Below are 16953 nucleotides of genomic sequence, written 5' to 3' on the forward strand. Positions count from 1 at the left end.
TCTAAGCACAAAATAGTTCATAATAGAAGGAAAATAAGTACTATTAAAAGAAAGCTGTTTTTACATAACTGTTCTTAAGCAGTGAATATATAAAGATCTGAAATTAGCTGGCCTCATCTGCGTTTCAAGATGTCAATCTTAAAAAATTAAGAATGGTGTTTGGTCCTTCTGTTCTTAAAACATATTGATAAAAACAAGAAAATCATTTCTTCCCTTGATTTTTTTCTTCACACACACACACACACACACACACACACACACACACACACACACACACACACAGAGTTATCTCCTATTAAAGAGGGAAAAAAAGCTGGAAGTGGAGCTGTAGCTCAAGTAGTTGAGCACTAGCCTCAGGGACAGTTGGGGGACAGTACCTAGGCCCTGAATTCAAAATGCCCCAGTACTGGAAAACACCAAGCAAGCTAGTAAACAAACAAAACTCCCCAAAAACTCAAAACCTATTTTCTGAGCTAGGTATAATGGTGCAGACTTTTAATACTATAACGCAGAATGTGGAGGCAGGAGGATCCTGAGTTCAAGGCCAGACTGGACTACAAGCAATACTCCAGCTCAGATAGATAAACAAACCAGATGTTGTGCTAGTAAGAAAAAACACTCTCAGACAGAAGACTTTGTTATATGTCACAGTGCTGTCACACACACACACACACACACACACACTGTGTGTGTGTGTGTGTGTGTGTGTGTGTGACAGCACTGGAGCTTGAACTCAGGACTTGGGAACTTACCCTTAGCTTTTTTCGTTTAAGGCTAGACTCTACTATTTGAACCACAGCACCACTCTGGCTTTTTAGTAGTTAATTGTAAAGTCTTAAGGACTTTGCTGCTCTGGATGACTTTGAAATACAATCCTTAGATCTTAGCCTCTTGAGTAGCTATGATTACAGGCATGAGTTACCTGTGCCTGTCTAATGCTCCATTTTATTAAGCAATAGTTTTGAACTAAGTCATTCAATTTTAAGTATAAGTGCCAAGATGGAATGACACTACATTTTGCTTATAAGAGTGAGCAACCACCATCTGCCAGCATACCATGAGACACAAACTGATCATTTATTTGTGTCAACAAATAATTTTACCTGTAAATATATCAAGTTATATCATAAACACCAGACACACGAGCTTTATCACACCAAAAGCATTCTCCTTAAGTGAGTATGTGACAGGTACATTAATGGTATCACCATGAGCCACAGTGAAGAAAATGGCCACTTGCAGTGGCTCAAGTGGTAGAGCGCTAGCCTTGAGCTGAAGAGCTGAGAGACAGTGTTCAGGCCCAAAGTTCAAGCCCCATGACTGACAAAAAAAAAAAAAAGGAAAAAAAAGAGAAAATTGCCACTGTGAAGAACCTGTTTCTGTGTTCATCCTCCAGCTCTCCATGTTGGAGAGCCCAATTTCTCCTACCCATGGCACAAAACTCACTTAGAACTGATGACACTCAACTGCTCTGCATTTGTCAACTGTACATTAAGTGCCAAACTTGTATGATTTCCTACAGGGACTTTTCCTTGCCTTCCTATCAGCTCTCTGCCTGTGCCTCTCCCATAGCTCTCTGAACTCTGCATCCTCTTTCTTTCTTTCTTAGCCCTTCTGTATCAAACACATACATTAATAACATATTAGTTAAGATTGGACTGAGAGACCCTGTGATTGCCAATTGCTGCCAGGTGAAATTCGTAGTATTTCTCGTATTAAAGCCAACAAAATTGACATAGCTTGGGAATTTCTTGTTACTCAATAAATTCTGACCTTGTGGAACAGCACAAGCGTGTCCACTCCACCTGTTTCTGACAGAGCTCGCCTGGCATAATGTTTCTGAGAAATTTGGTGTATACTCATTTATCCGCTAATGGAGATACCCCTTTTCTCTACGAATACAGGTACAGACATTTGAGTTTGAGGGCAGAGCAAATTCCCTGCCCTTCTCTTGCCGCCCACTTCCGGGGCAGAAATGTCTCCCTACACCTGGATGTAGCTCCGCCTCTGCATGGGTCGGGCCTCTCTCGTCCCGCCTCTCCTCAATCCCGATTGGCTAGGGGAAGAAGCTAGTCCATAGTGGTCCTTTCTTTAGGGGGCGGAGCCTGGGTGGTTTCATCCAGGCTTTGCAGGCCGAGCCACCACCGTGGGGATGTGAGTGGGGTTGTAGCCAGCGGCGCCTGGGCCCAGGGCCGAGGTGGCTGGACGCGCCCCACCCGGCAGCCAGGCGGAGCCAAAGATGCTGGCCCGTCACGCGCGGCCCCGCCCGGGCCCCGGGCCGCCTCGGGTCTGGCCCTTCCCGCTGCTGCTGCTTGCAGCGGTGCTGAGAGGCCCGGTGTCCGGCCACGTACCCCGCTCGGTGCCCAGGACTTCGCTTCCTAGCTCCGGTAAGGTTGGCAGCCCTTGCCCTCAGCGATTCGCGCCAGGTCCAGGTTCTTCCCGCCGCTACCTTCCTAACCCGGGGGTCCTCTGTGCAGCGCCCTGGGTGTGCTGCGGTGCCCACGCCCCGCCGGGACCCGGAGGAGACCCCCTACTCCGTGCTGCTTTATTCCATCCTCACCCTGGGCCTCGATCCTCAGCATCCACGGCACACCCAGATTGCTTCTGCAGCACCTGATTTTCAGAGCCTTCAGATCTTTCGGATTCGGAAGCCCAGGAAAGGCATGGGGGCTTTCTAGATTGTCTATTTCCAACTCCTTTCTGCCTCATTTCCCTACACCTCTGCACATATCCAGGAATTCACTAAAGCCCATTTTACTTCTAAACCTCTCATTTTTATTTTTTATTTATTTCTTATTCTGCCCACCTGGGTTCCCCAGAACCCAGAATTTCTGTCATCTATGGTCAGTTCAAGCCTTCAACCTCTTATCCAACCCTGTTACCTTGCCCACAGACCTAACCTTCCTTGTCCATTTCCCAGTTCCTTCACAGTTCAGGCACCTGCTTCCATCTGCCCATTCTCAGATTAACTTTAACTTCCTCACTAGTTCTTGCTTCCTCTGCCCACTCTGGACATTGCATGCTGACAACCCGTTCAATGAGTTGATTAGAAGTTCAGCTGTAATGATTTTTGAAAAGATGTGGAAGATGCCAGGAAATGTCAAAAGGTTAAAAGTAGCCATTCACCCTTTAGACTCTTTGCTGATGTGGATATGAGTGTGCCATGACCTTGTTTTCTTCTTGGTGGGTACTGAGTGTAAACCCCGTGATAGCAACAGTGAAGGCAAGAGAACACTTGTTGGCAAAAACTCCTAACTAGGTAATATTTTAGAGCCAGTGACATATAGGGATGCTATGAATCCAAAAGGCAAAGCTGTTTCAATTTGTGCTGGGAAAATAGCCACAAAGTAAGTTAAGGTTGCCAGGCTGAGTTAATGTCCAGGAATTTAGAGAGATCTAGATAACTAGGTAAAGCTGTGATGGAAATATGAAAGGAGTTTGGGCAATCCAGGGCTTCTCTAGTCATGAGAGGGATGGAAGGGTGTAGCAGCACAGAGCTGAGTGTGGATATGGTAGATTGGGGTAGGTGGGGCTTACATAAATGGACTGATGGCTGGCCGGGTATCTGAGCAGAAGAAATAAAGCAGAATTGCATTGGTTGCATGGGTATGGTCCCCAGAGACAGTGAATTAATGCCAAATTATTTGCTATAATCTTTAAATAGACATATTTTGAATGCTGATCTGTGACTTAAGATTTTTGGAAAAATGGAAGGAAGAAAGGGACCATTTGTGAAACATATGATGTCAGGTGCTTTCATGTATGTTATTTCACTTAATTCTCCCAACAACCCTGAGTGGCAGTGTTTACAGATGAGGAAGGTAATGTACAGAGAGGGGAAGTGACTTATGCAAAATCTCATAGCTGGTAAGTAGAAGAGCCACATTTAAACACAGACTGGTCAAATTCTGGAACATAAAAACTCTTTCCACTATATACCCTATATATTTAAAAGGAATGAGGTGTGTGTGTGTATGTAGGGCGAGGGAGGTTGAGGGTGTTGGGTAAGAGAAGAGGTAGACTTTATTGTATTGGTAAATGAATGGAACATTGCTGGGCATATTGAACATTGCTGGGCATAGTGCAGAATACCTGTAATTTTAGTCTGGAGGCTGAGGCAGGAAGATCAAAAGTCCTAGGCCAGCCAGGTGCTGGTGGCTCATGCCTGTAATCCTAGCTACTCAGGAGGCTGAGATCTGAGGATCATGGTTCAAAGCCAGCCTGGGCAGAAAAGTCTGTGAGAGTCTTTAGCTCCAATGAACCAGCAAAAAGTTGGAAGTAGAGCTGTGGTTCAAGTGGTAGAGCTTTGAGCTGAAAAGCTGAGGGATAGTGCCCAGGCCTAGAGTTCCAACCCCACAACTGGAAAAAAAAGTCCTAAGCTAGCCTAACTGTATTTTTATAAACAAAACAAAGCAAAATCAACCCCAGCAAACAAAAACAAGTAAAGAACAGCAAAAAGCAGTGAAACGGCCTATATAAAAAGAAGTTATTATTAAGCAGTGCTTAAAAAATAAATTAAAGATATTTTCAAATTATGTACCACATTGCTATGAATAGAAATTACAGGCTTGCTGGGTGCTGTTGGCTCACACCTGTAATTCTAGTTATGCAGGGGGCTGAGATCTGAAGATGGTGGTTTGAAGCCACCCTGTGCAGGAAAGCCCATGAAACCCTTATCTCCAATTAATCACAGAAAAAGCTGGAATTGGTGCTGTAGCTCAAGTGGTAGAGTGCTAGCATTGAGCAACATGAGCTTAGGGACAGTGCCCAGGTCGAGTTCAAGGCCCAGGACTGGCCAAAAAAAAAAAAAAAAGAAATTATAGATTTAATATTTATACTGTTATTAAAAAACATTCTGTTTTTATAGAAAAGGTGTAATTGCCTGGGTTTTGCACTAAATATTCTGGCTTTCTCAGTGTCTATCTCTGGGGATGTATATATTGTTACCGTGAAAGCTCTGCTTTTTCCCCTAATGGTTGCCACATAAGTAGCATTTGGAAGAAAACACACAAAAATTGGCCCCTCTAGCCAATTTTTGGCCAAAAAAAGAAGCTTAGCTGGTAGACGCAACCTTTATGAAGTGATGACTGATAATATTTTCTCCTTTTCTCCCTGTCTTCCTGCCAGAGGTGGATTCCTATCTCACTCGATTTGCTGTCCCTCACATATACAATTACACTGTTCTTCTTGTGGATCCTGCTTCCCACACACTTTACATTGGCGCCCGGGACACCATCTTCGCTTTATCCCTACCTTTCTCAGGGGAGAGACCCCGCAGGGTGAGCAATGAGAGTGTGGCAGATCCTAAACCCCATGGCATGTGATTAGGTCTATTGTTTTAAGGGCAGTGGATGGGGAGTTTCATAATAACCAAAGATATAACAATGATGATGGTAGAAGGGGAAGATTACCTCCTTCCTTGGGTCAGCTGATTGTGATGGGGGAGTCTTGACTGGGGAGCCTCTGAGAAGAGAGGTTCATGATGATGGGGAAGAGGCCACAATGACCAGTTTCAAGTGACACTGGGCAGAAGGTATCATTAGAATTGTAATACTCTAGGGCCCAAGCTTTTGAAGTTTTTGACCACCCATTAGTAAAAGGTCTATTCAGATTCTGTATACAAGTGTGTACTAGTAGAAACTTTTCTTGAAATACTATTGACTTTTCCTGTATGGAATACACTCTGATATATTCTAGTTCATTAAAAAACAATTATGATTACACAATTGATTTCATTATTCATTAGTGAATGGGAGCTTCTAGGGCAATCTCAGAAATTCACAGCTTGATGGGGGTTGTGAAATTGTCTTATCTCCCCTGACTTCAGGGGAATTTTGGTAGAAGGAATGTGGGTAAAACTTCCATGTTTCCTTTTTTTCTCCCCCCAGATTGGCTGGATGGTACCTGAGTCACACAGACAGGACTGTATGAAGAAAGGCAAGAAAGAGGTAGGTGTGAACCTGGACCCTGTCCCAAATGCCAATTGAGCCCTTGCCCCAGCTGGGACTTGGTACCCTGTAATGCTCCTATCCAATGAGCCCAGGTAGGGATTCTTAACACCATGCTTATCACCCATCATACTTGATCCCAGTGCTGCCTCTAACTGTCTTGACCCTACCTTGCCTTTCCTTGTACCTACCTGCTGGTTCTGATTCTAATCATCTTTAACCTCCAGGATGAATGTCACAATTTTGTCCAGATTCTCGCCATTGCCAATGCCTCTCACCTCTTCACTTGTGGCACCTTCGCTTTTGATCCGAAGTGCGGGGTTATTGTGAGTGACAGGGGGTAGGAGGAGGGGGAGAGGGGACCTGCATCAGTGTGAATTAATTGGGGGTGGTGGGTAGGAGGATGGAAGGGTTTTCTGTGAGTTACCATGTTGGGCATGGTTAAGACAACCATTGTGCATGATAAGCATTGGGGTTAGGGGATGTCGTCATAAGGAAGAGCCTTTGCCTGCCCCAGTGGAGAGTAGAATGGTGAGGGGACTATAGAAGGTGAGATATGTATAGAGCCTATTGTAGTAGGGTGGTAAAAGGAAGTTAGGTATGCTGGTTGGGTTGAGGAGAGGACAAATCCAAGAGAGACAGAAAATCGTATTACCCTGTGAATGCTTTGGCCAGACAGTCTGGGTCCGTGCCTGATTCTTCCTCCTTATAGCATGTGACCATCTTACCATCTTTCCTCACCTCCTCTGCTAACCTCATTCTGTATAGGCTGTGACTTTGTGCTCTCATGGCTTCTGATGTCACTACCCACTAATGTGATAATTGCTGCTCCACGCTCTGGACCTTGTTTTCAGGGTGGATATCCTGTCAACGATATTTTCCTCTAGGTTAAAAAAAATGCTGTTGTTGCTGCTGAAGGCAAGGCTTCACTACTCTCAAACCCAGATAGTCTTGGGAGATGTTTATTCCCCTAATAACATCTATTCTAGTCATTGCCATGTAATCCCCGGGATGATAATCCTTTTTTGAAGTTTCAGCTTTCCCCATCAATTATTGTCCTCTGGCAGCACACATTTGTCGTTAGGCTCTGGGATGAGCAAAAAATCTTCTCCCATCCTGTGTTCAGTGGAAAGACAGTTCCTCCCCTTCATTTTGTGCCAGTCCTGGGGTTTTAACTAAGTGCCTGGGCACTATCCTTGAGCTTTATTGCTCAAGGCTAGTGCTCTACTACTTATCTCCATTTCTGGCCTTTTTGGTGCTTATTTAGAGGTAAGAGTCTCATGTACTTTCCTGCCCAGGCTGATTTTGAACCATTATCCTCAGATCCCAGCCTCCTGAGCAGCTAATATTACAGATGTGAGCCATCAGCACCTGATGACAATTCTTCTGTTGATTCTAATCCTTAGCTATAGATTGGACCCCTTGGCAATCTGCAGTAAGCCAGCCATCTACCTGGATCTAGTAGTGTGGATCTCCAAATGTCTCTTTGTTATAGACCATCTTCCCATCTTTAATTTAAGATTCTCTAATTGTATACACTGAATTACTTCAATCAATCTCTCCAGACTGCCTTAGGGTTAGGTGGACTCATGTTAAATCTTTCCATAATGTGGGTGAGGAGCTCCTTACAAGAATTTGAATGGCTCCTAGGAAGTTTCCCAGTTCAGGGTAGTATTGAAAACAGATATATCCCATAAGGTAATGTTGAGGGACTAGTTTCCCTGTTATCACCAAGCTAATGGTGATATTTATCCAGGCTTCATAGGTGTAAGGATTCAGTTAGATTTGAATATCAGAACTATGACTTTAATGTGAATATTCGTACTTAGTTTCCTAGGGCTTTATCTCCTTCCTTAGTCCACTGATATGGGACCTAGTGGTTGTTAGATAGTGCTTCTGGACAGAAAACATTTTGGACCTATTCATTAGATCCCTATCCATTCTTGAGGGACATCTGGAGTGAAGAGGTTCTGTGTCCTATATACCTACTAGTCTAAGCTTCTTCTCTGGATTTTCCTATCTTGCAGGCTCATAAAATGAAGGACCATTCTTGGGCCAAAGCTCTTTTTTTAGGAGAAAAAAGTTGGCCGTGTTGGCTCTTCAAGCTACATTCAGAGCCTGCTTATAGATTTTTGGATGTTCTTTTCTGTCCTTACCTGTTTTATTTGGCTCTACAGACACGATGGCTTGTTCGGAGTAAAATGTGGAGATTCTTACAGAAAAGGAAATTCAAGCACTGGATTTACCAGCTGCAACAATGGAGTCCTATTTTTTAGTGTCAGCTTGTGAGACATTGGAGGAAATTGTTTTCATTTAATTTGTTGAGGGAATTACAGAAAAATGTTAGGCTTCTAGCTACCACCATGATCACAACAATTGATGACCATTCAGCTGGAATAACCTGTTTGTGGCACTCTTAATACTAGGTATTTTATATTCATGATTAAATTTAGTTGTTATCATTTACATCATGATAATTTAAATATTATTTGTTTCTATTTTATAAGTAAGAAAAGGGAAGTTAAGAGAAATTAGAAGCTGGGTGCTAGTGACTCACGCCTGTAATCCTAGCTACTCAGGAGGCTAAGATCTGAGGATCATGGTTCAAAGCCAGCCTGGGCAGGAAAGTCTGTGAGACTCTTACCTCCAATAAACCACTAGAAAACTGGAAGTGGTGCTGTAGCTCAAGCAGTAGAGCGCTCGCCTTGAGCTGAAGAATGCAGGGCTGTGCCCAAGCCCAGAGTTCAAGCCCCATGACAAAAAAAAAAAAAAAAAAAAAGAGAGAGTAATTAGATAACATTGTTTAAGATTATGTAGCCAGCAGAGGCAGAGACAGAGGCAGAGCCAAAATTTCAGCCTAGGTTTGTCTGACCTTATATTTTATGGCTGTTTGGTTTAAGTCAGAGACCACCTTTCTTTTCCTTTTTCTTTATTATCTGGGAGAAGTCTTGTATATGCATTCTATTTTTCTTGACCAATGACCATTTCCAGCCTCACTGTTCAGTGAGAGCCTTCTGATCTGACTTCGAGCTTGAGGGACTTTTCTTCACCACAACTTATTCTGAGAGACTGCCAATTAACACCCCAACATGATCATAATTCAATGAAAAATCTCAACACACAGCGAGAATATAGTGGCAAAGTCTTGCCCCTTACAGACCCCACTTCAAGGTCATTTTGATCCCACAGTAATCACATTTAATTAATAGGAAGTTCACTCTTTTGAAGGTCAGGAGGCAAAATGACACAGTAATCCCTTTGGTGGGGGGAGTTGGCATGTGGAATTTTAAGAGACAGGTAGATAATTGATCTCTGTGAAAAATTCCAGCTGTTGAATAAAAATGTAGCTATATAGCAGAAGAAAACAGACTCAGAGAGTTTAGATAATGATTTATAGAAGGGTTGGAAATATAAGAACGAATAAGATATTTGAAATAGGACAATGGATAGATAGGATACATATATTAGGGCTAGAAAGGAGAAGAAGGAGATGGGGGAGACTACAAGGAAGATGGAGTTTCAAGAGACAATGAATAGAAGACCATTTTGAGATAGTGAGTCAGAAAGGTCAAATGGTGCATCAAGAGTGAAGAGAATGAACTTAGAAAAGGCATGGCTTTGTCGTGTTCGGTGAAAGACAAGGGAGCAGTTTTCAGCATAGAGATGGGAAAATGTAATTTGTATTCCAAGAACAATAAATAGATGATTGAGTTGGGGCAGAAAGAAGGTCTTTTTGAAAAGTAGTGGAAAGTAAGTCATTTGGGTTAGAATTTTATACTCTACGCAATAGTGGGCCTTTTGTTCATTTGCTCACTTTTGTTCATTTGTTCAGTTTTGTTCAAAAGTCTATGATCTAGTCAGTGGGGGAATAAATTGCTAGACAGCATGCAAGGTGGGGAACATCCAGCCCCTCGGGCTATATAAGACTAATCATTAGGTATGTGATGAGACAGACACTGGGCTTCTTGTAAGCTCTTGTTGGTTGCCTATGCCTGGCCCATCTGCTTATATTGATAATTTTGTATGGCTTCTGAATGATGTTATAAATATCCAAATGGACCTTGGAAAAATAAAGATGAAAGGTTCCCCACCCCCAGGAGGTAATTGCCATAGATAAGAATAAGAAGAAAGGCGACCACAGCAACTATTAACTGGGTTTTCAGAGTGTCCAACTCCCTTGCTACTGTAATAATCGAATCATCTTTCTCTTCCGGTAGGGTTGCTCCCACAGTCATGTAATTAGAATTCTTATGCCCTGTGAGATATTCAATTCCAGGAGGCTCTTTTGACCCTGTGTCCTTTTTTGGTGAGATTACATCTAATTTTAATGACCGTCTTTAAGAGTATCTCAGTAAAATAACAGAGCAAATAGTATACTTCAGCTCAGGGGATATGAATCTATGTTTTTTATCCACCTCTCATTAAAGTAATATGTCTATTCCAATTTTTGAGCTAGAGATAGCATGCCTGGCATTTCCATACCATATCTTTGATTTCCAACTGGTCATAGACTAGTGGCTAGAACCTAGATCCTCTCAATCTTTTTTTTTTTTAATTGTAAAAATACCATACAGAGGGGTTACAATTACATGAGCAATGAGTACATTGCTTATCAAGCATTGTTGCCTCCTCCTTTGTTTCTCCTTCCCATCCCTTCCCATCTCCCGATCCTCTCAATCTTAAGCAGAAATCATCCTTGATTTCTATTTTTAGATAATACCTTGAGGCCTCTCATGATAGATTCTAGACTATAGTATCTTCTGGATAGTTCTAGTGGAATTCTTACATATTTCTCCTCCCACTCAGGTCACTCCACCCCTCTAGAGCCTCTGGAAGAGAAAGATACTTACCTATTAAACTTATATTCTCATTTGAGCTTCAGGCATTCTTCACTGACCTTGCAGAGTCTCTTCTCTCTTGGATGAATGTCTTTGCTCATGTCTTTCATCCTTGGGGTTGGTCTACAAGGAGGCCCCAGGGGGCTTCCAGCTGGTCACTATTGGCCTGCACTTTTCTTTGTCCTTCTAAAGTACTCCAGTCCTCAGGAGACTGCTTTCTCCTCTAGTCCTCTTTTCACATAGTACATTCTGTAGCTAGTTACAAACTACAATTCAGCAGAATTACAGAGGAAAGATCTATATTTCATCTCTTAGTGTTTTCTAGGGCCACCCTACATGTTCTTTCATGATAGGTATTAGGGTGATTGAGGAAAAAGGAATAAGCTTATGAGAAAGGGATAGCAGAGCTGGAAAAGAGAAGTGGGTGGGGGGGGTATCAAAAGAAGGTGACTGAATGATAAGGGGATGGTAGGGGGATGGGCGATGAGTGGAAAGTGAGTTTTCCTTCATCTGATTATCTATATACTTCTCCCCATGCTCCTTCCCCGTAACCCCTAAATCAACTGCCCCTTCTGGTCTGTAGGATGTGTCCAGTTTCCAGCAGGTTGAAAGACTTGAGAGTGGCCGGGGGAAATGTCCTTTTGAGCCAGCTCAGCGGTCAGCAGCTGTAATGGTTGGTGAGTGGGGAGAGACAAGAATGTGTGATTTCTTGCTCTAATTACCTCCTTCCTCAACCCTGCTATTGGAATTTCTGTGTCCTTTTTTTTTTTTTTCTTGGAATGTCTATTATTCCCGTGTCTTTTTGGCCTTTCCTGTTCTTCCCTGAGTGCCTGTGATGCTTGCTTTTCCCCATATTATTTCCCCCAAAGATCTCTCTAGAGAATGTGGTCTTTGTACCCCTAGTGTGAATATTTCTTCTGTTAACCTCATTTTCTTTCTTTCTTTTTTTTTGGTCATGTTTATTTTTTTGTTTATAAGAGAAATCTACTACAATGAATATTGTAATAAATTTAGGAAAAGCCTGAAGAAAAAAAAAATGTAAGTCTAAGCTGGGTGCCAGTGGCTCACATCTGTAATCCTACTACTCAGGAGGCTGAGAATCATGATTTAAAAGACTGTCCCTGATGCTCTTATCTCCAATTAAATAGCAAAAAGCCAGAAATGAAGCTGGGCTCAAGTAGTAGAGCACCAGCCTTGAATGGAGAAACTAAGGGACAGGGCCCAAGCTCTGAGTTCAAGTTTCAACGACAACAATAACTCCCTCCCACCCCATGCCAAAAAAACCCAAAAAACCAAACCTTCCAGAAAAATGTATGTCTAGAATAGCTATGTCCCAAATAACTTTATATTGTGATGGAAGTGTTATAGATCTTTATTGTCCAATTTGGTAGCTACTTGCTATTGTTGCTGAGACCCTGAAATGTAACTAGTATAATCAAAGGAAAGAATTTAAAATGTAATTAAATGTAAACAGCTTCATATGTCCAGTGACTACCATATTAATACAGTTTTAGGATAACTCTCCTTAGAAAGCCACTGCCAGCATTTTAGGATGTTTCCTTGTAGGGCCCCCTTCCTTTTTTTTTTTTTTTTTGCCAGTTGTGGGGCTTGAACTGGGCTCTGGGTGCCTGGGTGCTGTCCCTGAGCCTCTTTGTGCTCAAGGCTAGTGCTCTACCACTTTAAGCCACAGTACCACTTCTGACTTTTTATTGGAAGTAAGATTCTCAAGGACTTTTCTGCCTGGGCTGACTTTGAACTTCGATTCTCAGATCTCAACCTCCTGAGTAGCTAGCATTACAGGTATGAGCCACCGGTGCATGGCTTATTGGCTAATTCTATAGCAGTCAAAAAAATTATTTTGTACCCTAAAACCTGCATTTTAGGTCAGACCAACCCACATAAAACCTTCCAAATCCAGCTAGTTGTTTTCTTGTGATAAGCATAAATAAGCAGGTTAATGGAAGTTTTATGTGTATATTATAATGTCTTTCTTTCTTCCTTCCTTCCTTCCTTCCTTCCTTTCTTTCTTTCCTTCTTTCTTTTCTCTTCTTTTCTTTTCTTTTTTCTTTTTTTTGGTCGACTGTGGGGCTTGAACTTTGGTCTGGGCACTGTCCCTCAGCTCTTAAGCTCAAGGTGAGTGCTCTACCACTTGAGCCACGGTGCCACTTCTGGTTTTCTAGTGGTTTATTAGAGATAAGAGTCTCACAGACTTTCCTGCCCCAGCTGGCTTTGAACTGTGATCCTCACATCTCAGCCTCCTGAGTAGATGGGATTACAAGCATGTACCACCAGTGCCTGGCTATAATGCTTTTCAGTGTTAATACTACATGGATATAATTTTGAATTTTGTCATTTAACTTCTTATAGGAGTTTCTATAGTTTTGGGTAACAGAAGAGAAGTTGAGGAAAGACTTTTCTCTGTAACAGCCTAGGCTGGCCTCAAACTTGACATATTGCCTTAGCTTCCCAAGTGTTGGGATTATAAACAGACATCACCATGCCAGGCTTTAACATAATTTAAAATACTTGATAAAGAGAATTTTTAGGCTAGGTGCTAGTTGCTCATGCCTGTTATCCTAGCTACTCAGGAGGGTGAGATCTGAGGACTGCAATTCAAAGCCAGCCTGGGCAAGAAAGTCCATGAGACTCTGGTCTCCAATTAACCACCAGAAAATCAGAAGTGAAGCTGTGGCTTAAAGTGGTAGAGTGCTAGCCTTGAGTGAAAGAGCTCAGGGAGAGTACCCAGGCCCTGAGGTCAAGCCCTACAACCGACCAAAAAAAAAAAGGAAAGAAAACAATTTTTTAAATGATACTATATTTCTAAGTATACCATACATTAAATAATTCCAAATTGTTTATAGGTTATTTTTTTTTGGTCCACTTGTGGGGCTGAACTCTGGGCCTGGGGCACTGTCCCTCAGCTCTTCAGCTCAAGGCTAGCACTCTACACTTGAACCACAGCACCACTTCGGCTTTTTTCTTTTTGCTTATGTGGTGCTGAGGAATCGAACCCAGGGCCTCATGCATATAAGGCAAGTGCTCTACCACTGAGCCACCTTCCCAGCCCCTATAGGTTATTTTTTAAAATTTGCTATTACCATACTGCTGTAGTGACTTTGTCTTCATTTTGGATCGTTTCTTTAAGATTCCTAGAAATGGATTACTACACTAAAGGGTGTGAATGTTTTATGACTCATTATCTATTGCTAATTGAGTTTTTCAGATAGGGTGAGCCAATTTACACCTTAAGCCAGCAATGTATGAGAGTGTTGTTTTCTAACATAAATTTCACCATAATATATTATTTGCTAATTTAAAGTGGCACTTTGTTTTAATTTGTATTTCTTTGACTATGAATGAAATCGAACATTTTTCTTGTTTTAGTCTTTTATTTCTTCTTTGGCAAATCCTGTGTACAAGTTTTTAAGATGTTAGTGTTCTAATCTGTGCATCTTTTCCCTTGTAATTGTAATTTTAACCTCAGTCTTTTTTCATTTAGTGAGCAGATAAATAATTTTTCTCCTTGAAAAATTTCCCCCACATTTAATTCTTTGGGCATATTTGGAACTCCCTCCCTCTTCCTCCGCCCTCCTTGCTCCCTCTCTCCTCCCCTCCTCTCTCTCTCTTTCTCTTTCTTTCTTTCTTTCTTTCTTTTTTTCTTTCTTTCTTTCTTTCTTTCTTTTCTTTCTGTCTGTCTCTCTCTCTCTGTACTGGGGCTTGAATTTAGCGCTGTCTCTTAAATTTTTTTCCTTAAGTACTCTATCACTTCAGCCACAGCTCCACTTCTGGTTTTTTTGGTGCTTAATTGGAAATAAGAGTCTCACAGACTTCTGTACATACTGGCTTTGAACTGTAGTCCTCAGATATCAGTTTCCTGAGTAGCTAGGTTTATAGGTATGAGCCACCAGTGCCTGGTGAAAAGAGCATTTTCAAAAGAATTTCAAGTCTTATGACTTCAGATGATTAAATTCAGGGTTGTCTAACGGAGAAAAAAAGAGAATAAAAGATAAGGAAAAAATTCAAGGTTGTCTTTTAGTTGATAATTGGCTCAAGTGGTAAAAATTCACTTTCTACCGTACAGAGGGGTTACAATTACATGAGCAAGGTAATGAGTACATTTCTTACCAAGCGTTGTTGCCTCCTCCTGTTTCCCTTCCCATCCCTTCCCATCTCCCCACCTCTCCCTCTTCCCCCTCCCTAAAAATTCACTGTCTAATTTAAAGTGGCAATCCAGTTAACTCAGAACTTGTGTTTTCAGCTGACTCATATCCAAATCATAGACAATACTAATGTAAATTTTCATCTGTAGCTCTAATAGGGCTATCTTTTATTATTATTATTTTTTTGGTCTATAAAAGTGCCAGCTTTGCCAGGTGCCGATGGCTCACGCCTATAATCCTAGCTACTCAGAAGGCTGAGATAGGAGGATTTCGGTTCAAAGCCAGCCTGGGCTGGAAAGTCTGTGAGACTCTATCTCCAATTAACTACCAGAAAACTGGAAGTGGCTGGATGTCTCAAGTGGTTGAGTGCTCCCTCGATCTGAAGAGCTGAGGGACAGTGCCCAGGCCTAGAGTTCCAAGCCCCATGACTGACCAAAAAAAAAAAAAAAAGTGCCAGCATTTACTTGGTGCTTTTACTATTGGTGTATTAGGTCCTATTGCTTTTGTGTTTTGAAAAGGGCAGTACAGAAAATAGTATAAACAGTACATAAGAACTGGGACTGAAATTCTCAGTCCTTAATATCTTTTTTTTTTGGTCCAGTCATGGGGCCTGAACTCTGGGCCTGGGCGCTAGCACTTTACCACTTGAGTCACAGCGCCACTTCCGGCTTTGTTTTCTTTTTGCTTATGTGGTGCTGAGGAATTGAACCCAGGGCCTCATGCATGCAAGGCAAGTGCTCTACCACTGAGCCACCTTCCCAGCCCTCAATAGAGGTATTCTGAAATAAAAAGAACTTTTAGGGGTTGGAGGCATGGGTCAGATGGTAGAGTTCCAGCTCATAAGTGAAAGCGTCAGATACTGAGTTCAAGTCCCAGTCTTAAAAAAAAAAAAAAAAGGGGGCTGGGAAGGTGGCTCAGTGGTAGGGCACTTGCCTTGCATGCCTGAGGCCCTGGGTTCGATTCCTCAGCACCACATAAGAAAAAAGCCGGAAGTGGCGCTGTGGCTCAAGTGGTAGAACGCTAGCCTTGAGCTGAAGAGCTGAGGGACAGCGCCCAGCCCAGAGTTCAGGCCCCACGACCGGACCAAAAAAAAAGAACTTGGGCTGGGAATGTGGTTTAGTGGTAGAGTTGGTAGAGTTGTAGAGTTGCCTAGCATGCATGAAGCCCTGGGCTCTATTCCTCAGTACCACATAAACAGAAAATGCCAGAAGTGGTACTAGCCATGAGCAAAAAACTTTCTGGGACAGTGCTCAGGCCCTGAGTTCAAGCCCCAGGACTGGCAAAACAAAAACAAAAAACCCCTAACCTTTTAGTAATGAAACTATCACTAGAATTTCCTCACTTTGAATTATACAAATTATGAAGTATATTTTAGGAAATTAGAAAATATACACATGTATAAAGAAGAAAGTGAAAATTTTGGGGCTGGGAAGGTGGCTCAGTGGTAGAGCATTTGCCGTGCATGCCTGAGGCCCTGGGTTCGATTCCTCAGCTCCACAGAAGCAAAAAGAAAAACACTGGAAGTGGTGCTGTGTCACAAGTGGTAGAGTGCTAGCCTTGAGCTGAAGAGCTGAGGGACAGTGCCCAAGCCCAGAGTTCAGGCCCCACGACCGGACCCCCTCCCCCCCCCCCCAAAAAAAAAGAAAGTGAAGATTTTATTTGTAATTTATTATCACTAGGTATTTTGGAGCATATGAGGATTTTTTTCTATTGTGTCTGTCCATGTACATGTGCTTTTATAAGTAAATTAGAATTATCATGCATATTTCCTTTAGTGTTGATATACTGAGCATTTTGTCACCATAGAAATTGTAGAATACAGATACCATGCCCAGAATCAAAACATGATATTTAGTTATTGCATACTCTTCTGTGAATGTAAAGCAGTTTAATTATTTTCATATGATTGCACATTTAACTTTAAAAACCAAATATTGCTTTTATAAACACTAAACCAGAAATTCTTTTATGTAATTTTATGTAAATCACGTGAATCTAATTAACTGT

The 16953-nt window shown here is 42.0% G+C and overlaps 1 protein-coding gene across 4 annotated transcripts in view; it reads left to right on the forward strand.

The window, feature by feature from the left end:
- The first annotated feature begins 2150 nt into the window (after positions 1 to 2150).
- Sema4f (ssemaphorin 4F) overlaps positions 2151 to 16953 on the forward strand; it is a 29837-nt gene continuing 15034 nt past the window's right edge. For 2 of the 4 annotated variants that reach the window (XM_042699782.1, XM_042699784.1), the window contains exons 1-5: positions 2151 to 2387; positions 5128 to 5279; positions 5889 to 5948; positions 6176 to 6274; positions 11370 to 11463. In XM_042699782.1, the coding sequence (XP_042555716.1) occupies positions 2240 to 2387; positions 5128 to 5279; positions 5889 to 5948; positions 6176 to 6274; positions 11370 to 11463 (553 nt within the window). In that variant the 5' untranslated portion in view covers positions 2151 to 2239. The remainder of the gene's footprint in view (positions 2388 to 5127; positions 5280 to 5888; positions 5949 to 6175; positions 6275 to 11369; positions 11464 to 16953) is intronic. The other 2 variants (XM_042699783.1, XM_042699785.1) reach the window with 2 other exon arrangements.

The sequence above is a fragment of the Dipodomys spectabilis genome, unplaced genomic scaffold (assembly GCF_019054845.1).
Source record: "Dipodomys spectabilis isolate Male_0828 unplaced genomic scaffold, ASM1905484v1 ptg000262l, whole genome shotgun sequence".
NCBI lineage: Eukaryota > Metazoa > Chordata > Mammalia > Rodentia > Heteromyidae > Dipodomys > Dipodomys spectabilis.